The sequence below is a fragment of the Micromys minutus genome (assembly GCF_963924665.1).
Source record: "Micromys minutus genome assembly, chromosome: 2".
Lineage (NCBI taxonomy): Eukaryota > Metazoa > Chordata > Mammalia > Rodentia > Muridae > Micromys > Micromys minutus.
The window spans coordinates 90618743-90625264 of NC_137971.1; the positions used below are offsets into that span (position 1 = coordinate 90618743).

General features: G+C 38.6%; 1 protein-coding gene across 1 annotated transcript; it reads right to left on the reverse strand.

Moving 5' to 3' along the window:
* Positions 1–3276: 3276 nt before the first annotated feature.
* On the reverse strand, positions 3277–4224 carry OR56A3 (olfactory receptor family 56 subfamily A member 3; the record flags this gene model as incomplete). The annotated part of the gene is made up of 1 exon (XM_080913401.1): positions 3277–4224. The coding sequence occupies one exon, from the start codon at positions 4222–4224 to the stop codon at positions 3277–3279; it is 948 nt and encodes a 315-aa protein (XP_080769527.1).
* Between the last annotated feature and the right edge of the window lie 2298 nt (positions 4225–6522).

Consider the following 6522-nt stretch of genomic DNA (forward strand, 5'->3'; position numbering starts at 1 on the left):
CATGGAGGTCTACAGTCAAGAATATTCACTAAGTCTTGGTCACTTTTCCTGGTATGAAATACCCAATTAATTAATTGTCTGTATAATGTATAGCTTAGTGTATTTTTCACATTCAATATGTTAACAAAACAAATAAATATTGAATTTTCTCCTGCAGTCTTCACAATTACACAAGACTTACTAACTTGTGATGAGAGCCGTGATAGAAATGGATGTATGACTATGTAGTAACTTATTGGTTACTTGAGTTTAGCTGCATACTGCAGCTCTATTTCTAAGATTTTTTTTTTTTTTTTGGTGAACCCTCCAGATTGATTTCCATAATAGCTGCACTAGTTGACCCTTTCATCAACAATGTATGAGGCTTCTCTTTCACCAGATTCATGCCAGTATTTGTTGTCTTTTTGCTTTTTATGATTTATGATTCCCTAAATCTGAGTCACTTCTGATTTAATATATCTCATTGATTATATAAAGTATAGCCACTGGTCTTTTGTCATTTTTTTTGTTTTGTTTATATCCTGTATAATAACAAAACAAATCAATATTCAATTTTTCTGTGGTCTTCAGAATCACTGGGATAACAGAGTTAGCATCTTCTTGGAAACATAAGTGCTTTTGTGTCTTCAATCATAAGTCATAACTGAACTCAAAATTGGATCAAAATTATTTTCCTATAATATGCTCTCTATTATTACATAGGCTACTACAAATAGCAAAAATATAAATCTTGAAAATATTAATATTAGAATGTCTTAATTGAACATACTATCACTCAATATACAATGAAAGCAACGTTAGCTTAACTTAGAGCAAAACTAGAATTGTTTCAGATTCCTCTGACTCTAGTCACAATGGCCATCATGAAAAGCACACCACCAAAGCTTTTATCAAAGAGAACCTGAAATAATTCACTAATATCTATTGAACCTTTCACTCAAGCAGAAACATACAGTAGTTTTCAGTAGCTGGGTGCAAATTGGACTATAAATGATATCTGTAGAGGAGTTTTAATTCTGCAACATGGCTGCTCGGGCAAGGGATCATATCCAAAGAACATGTAGGGCTTTGTAGGTCTTTTGTGATTTGGCTGGAATACAGACACACTCTGGATTAAAGTATGACCTGGCAGAAATACAGACATGCACTTAGTACACATATTTAATCCCTACAATGAAAGTGTGGGTGGTTTGTAGAAGAAAACAACATGTTTAAATGTGACATGCAATTGAGGGACAAAGTGATAAATCAGAGAAAGATCTGACAGAATGAGTCATGATACACTCAAGTCATATGAGAACAGCACAGAAAGAGATGCTACTTCAGAGCAGAGCAGAAAGAGAGAAAGGGGGTTATATTGCAGTTTTACTGGGATAGTTTTACAGAGATAGGTTGCAGAGAGAACAAGTTAGACACAGCTGAAGGCAGGAGCCAGAGAATGAGAAGGAGCAAGAAGATTAGGACACATTGCCAAAGTTAGTATGAGGCCTAGCAGAACAATTCAGGCAGAAACTGAGAGGAGCTAGATTAAATCACTGAGAAGCTTGGAAGATTAGATGGTATTGAGACTAGAAGCTTCCAGGTCTTGGCCTAGGGATAGTTCGAACAGAGATAGAAATGTTCTGGGCTTAGTCCAAGCCATGGATCTACCCAGCTTAAGTGTGGCACTAACTTTTACTTTCATCTGAGGAAATAAAAGCACATTTACAGATGTAGGTGTACAAACACTCTTTAGGCTCTCTTGAATTTTGATTTGTGAGTTTTGGAAATTCTTCCATTTTCTCTTTCAACTGTCATCGAGGAAACAACATGGGAGTTGTCTATGTTTAGGTTAAAGCAGAAATATGAAGGAGCTCTTCAGTGTAAATGATCTGTTTTGGGAGGGTCAGTCACTTTGTAGACTCTCAAGACTACATGTTCAAGTTGCAATAGCTGCTTTAATACCTCATGCATCAGTTAAAGATCCTGAAACTGAGTGACACACATTGTTCGTTTTTAGCTGCACATGATCTTTGTAGTTGTGCACAGACTAGACTGAAGGTCTTAAAGCTCAAACAAATTAGTTTATTTTTTTTTCAAGTTACTGCTTTCATGCATAAGTAATTTATTTTTTCTAGCTATTTCTTTGTAGAAAGAAGGAAAATCAACCTCTCAAGATTCCTTGGATCCAGATTAACAATAGTCCAATATTCCTGAGATCTAGATTGGTTTTTATTTTGCCTAAATATCATCTAACCTTTTCAAAAAATCCATACATCTTTGTACTTTTAATCTCTAATAGGAATTCTGAATAAAAAAGTTGAATGAAAAAATTTGCCCAGCTGATAATGGATGTTTTTGTATTCACATTGCATGATAGAGTATTTCCTGACATATTAGTACACATGTACAGAACCTATACACAGCTCACATGATATTTGAAATCCCTGGAAGAAAGTTCCAAGTACAACAGCAGTGTGAATTCATGAGGGAAGAAGCTGGAAGTGATGACTTATGCTAAATCTAATAAAATGTACCATGTTAGATGTCAGTTTTTCCAAGAGCTCTGTCTTGAGAGTTTTGGCTAATGACAAAGAAGGTTTGTTTGCAAAGACATGGAAGATCTAGAAAGATACTGGCCTGTGAGGACATAAACAAAGTAGATTTGCTTCTGGCTCCAGCAACTTTACATTATTCATAGCTGACCATTCAAATGCTGTGCTCTGTTCACAAACTCATTGTACAATTAGATTAATTTTATAGAGGAAACTCAGTTTCAGTTCAGGCTAATATCTACATTCACAAAAAAAATAAATGTGCAGAGATGATCAATATAGGAGCAGCTGGAGGTTATTTTCTTGTATAGTGTTTACTCTTTTTGGATTCTCCTACTTTATACAGGATATCAGTTATTAGTAGAAAATTAAGAGTCACAGAAATATGGCATGTTTTGTTTGACTTGTTTTTTTCAAAAGAGGGTTTCACTGTGCAGCTCTGGCTTTCCTCAAGATCTCTTTGTAGACCAGGCCTACTTTGAACTCAGAGATCCACCTCCCTGTGCCTGCTAAATGCTGGGATTAAAGTCAGGTACCACTACACCTGGAAGGGACAGGGAATTTGTGTGTGTGTGTGGGGGGGCAGGTATTGAGTACTTTTAGAGGAAGGTAAAGCCAGGAATAGTTTTTAGAGTTAGTACTTACTTTCCTCATTAGAATATTGTGAGTTAGTGTTTCAGCCATTTTCTATTAACATAATAAATCACTGTGTGTTACAAATGCAGAGATGCTGTTGGCCTGGTTACCACCCCTTCTTCAGTAATCTCTTGATTCCTTGCTTGATCTCCTGGGTTCTCACCCCATAAACAATGGGATTAAGGGCAGCAGGGATAACATGATGGAGGACATTGAGCAAGATTGGCACATCAGAAGAGACCTTCCTCTTAGCTACATGTGTGAGCACAAAGACCAAAAGGATAGTGCTAAAGAACAGGATAAGGATGAAGTGAGAGCCACATGTGCTCAGAGCTTTCGCCACAGCGCCCTCTGCCTTGAGTCTCAGCACAGCTCTTAGTATTAGGGTATAGGAGAGGAAGATGAGGATTAGGTCTGATCCCAGCAGTGTCCATCCTCCAGCAAACTGATAAATACGATTGACAGTTACATCATTACAAGAGAGTCTGGAGACAGACATGTTGGCGCAGATGCAGTTTTCAATGACATTTCTTCCACAGTAATGGAGTTGTGCAGAGAGAATGGGGATAGGCAAAGGAATGAGGACATTCCTGACCAGAATGAATGTGGCAGCCTTAAAAACAAATTGGTCAGTGATAATGGATGGATATCTCAGTGGGTGACAGATGGCTATATAGCGATCAAAGGCCATGATCATAAACGTGCAAGATTCCATAGCAAGAAAGCTGTTCATGATATACATCTGGAGGAAGCAGGCAGAAAAGCCTATGGACCTGAGATCAAACCAGAAGATGGCTAGTACCTTGGGGATGACAGTGAGGCAGAGTATGATGTCCAGCATGGAGAGGAGGCTGAGCAGGTAGTACATGGGCTCGTGCAGAGAGGCCTCCATCCGGATGGTGATCAGAAGAATAGCATTAGCCCCCATGGCCAGGAGGAAGAGAAGGCTGAGTGGCAGGGACAGCCAGAGCTGCCAGCTGGGAGACCTGACAAAACAATTTAGGAGGAAGTCTGACACTCCAGTAGAGATGGTGTCATTCCTGTGGGTTGTCATATTTTGTCATATGGCCCTACAACTTTCTTTTAGCAAACTGTAAAATTCGGATTTAGATAACTAGGTTCTGACTCTGAATATATGAACGAAGAGCCAGTGGCTGTAGTTATATACAATTATAGCAGGTTATCCAAGTCAACTGATTGCATCTCTTCATCTCTGGTGCCTTGTTTCTGGGGTGCTACTATCACTTTAACCTATGTGGAGAACTGTTCATCTGTTGATTTAAATTTATCTTTGACAGAATTAGTATATCTTTAAAGAAACTAAAACTGAGAATAATTATTAGAATATTATCTTTACATGCAGGTCAAAATTTACATTTTTCATATATTTTCTCTGAAAAACTCACATACGCTATTATCCAAATTGACTACTATAGTGTAACAAAATAATGTGCACAGCTCGGCACAAAAAGAACTCTCTAGTTCCCATAGCATTCTAGCCTTTCAGTTGTATTTACTTTGCTTTAATTATATATTTTACATGCTCTAAAATGAAAAGAGTCAATGCTTTTTGCCTCCAAAAATTATTTTTATTTTATGAGGATGTATCTCATAAAACAGGTGGTCTCTGCTCTACTTCTTTACTTATCCAGCTTTTAGGAGTCCTAAGCTCTGGATCAGAGGAAAGTGAGTGACCTCAATGCTAGGCGAGAAGTGAGTGTCGTTAAACAAGATGAAGGAGCACATGTGGTGATCATTACTGCAGTGATGTCGGAAAGATGAAGTTCACGTGTTCAAGCCTTTCATCCCTGTTCTTATTCATTTCTGTCTTGAATGATCCATGTACATATTTCTCTCCTCCACATTGCTGTAAATCTCTTCTCACGTTGGATTTTCCCATAGAAGTTTTTTAGCCTTATCCCAAGGTCACAAAATTGAAAATGAAAGTATCTTCACTTGTGATGACACTGTGTTTACTCAGTGAGATTATGGTGATACCAAATGAGTGAGCATAGGCACACAGAGTGAGTGGGCAGCACATTGGTGAGTATAGCTGTTTTCCAAGAAAGAGTAATCTCACACTGGGGAGAAATGGGAGAAAAATGTAAATAATATGAAACATTGCCTTCACAGTCTTCACATATTTCAATGTGCATCCCCTGCCCCTGGACTGTGAGCATCTCAAATCCCCGTTGTAGCTTGGCAAGTTGCAGTATTCCAGGATCTCCCAAATCAACTCCTTGCACCTAAGCCTGTCTAAGATATAGCAGTGTCTGATAAGTTGTAAGTGATTCTCTGATAATAGAAACTTAAGCCAGGGCTAGGTGTAATGGTACACATTTGTAGCTCCCACTTGGGAGGCTGAGGTAGGAAGGGTTTCCCAATTCAAGGCTAGCCTGGGCTACAGATAGAGAGACACCCTTATAAACAAATAAGGTTTAAATTATTATATAGTTAATAGTTTAAAAATTGGCATGGGTTAGGAAAAAACAGGTTTGAGGTTGGGGTACAGTACAGTCAAAGTTTTAGTGAAACTGGGGAGCCAGAGCTCTGTGATATTTTCACACTGATCAAACACATTTCTCAAGAGCTTCATAGTGTATATTTGTGTCTAGTGATGCCTCTTCTACTCCCCAAATGACAACTCTAGTTCTCTCCTAGCTCCTCCCAGACTGCCCTCACAGCAATGACAGCAGCTCCCAGGTGCCTCTGTTCACTCTTCCTGACCATCGTTTCTTCAGCAGGTCTGCTAAAAGAATTCACTAACAAGGCGTATTGGTATACAGAGAAAAAAAATCATAAAGCTCCCATTTTTAAAACCTTGCTAATAATAATGACTATATTAATAACAATATATTAGCAATAAGTATATTATTAGCAATCCTGGCAAATACAAAATTAATGTAATAGTTTCACTCATGGGTCACAATATTCTGGGTGAAGGTTAGGTATGTTGACCACTTAAACAGTTTATCTTTTGATCAGGTATTGGTGGAGTGGGAAGAGGACTAAAGCCCTGAGAGCAGCAGAAAGAATGGAAACTGGCAACCCTGGGAGGTAGGAGGTAGGGGGGACATTCTAGAATGTACCAGAGACCTGGCAGATGAGACTCTCTCAGGACTCAAATGAAAGAATCTCAGATGGGATGCCCAACAATGGGGAGATGTAGAGTCCCCCTCCAGTAGAAGGACAGGCATCAAGTGGAGAGATGGGGTTGCCATCCACAGTGAAAAACTCTGACCCATAAATGTTCATGTCTAAAAGAACTGTAGGGTCAAAAATAGAGAAGAGACTGAGGGAAGGGAAGTTCAGAGATCCAAATTGGGATCTATCTCAAAGGGAGGCTCTAAGG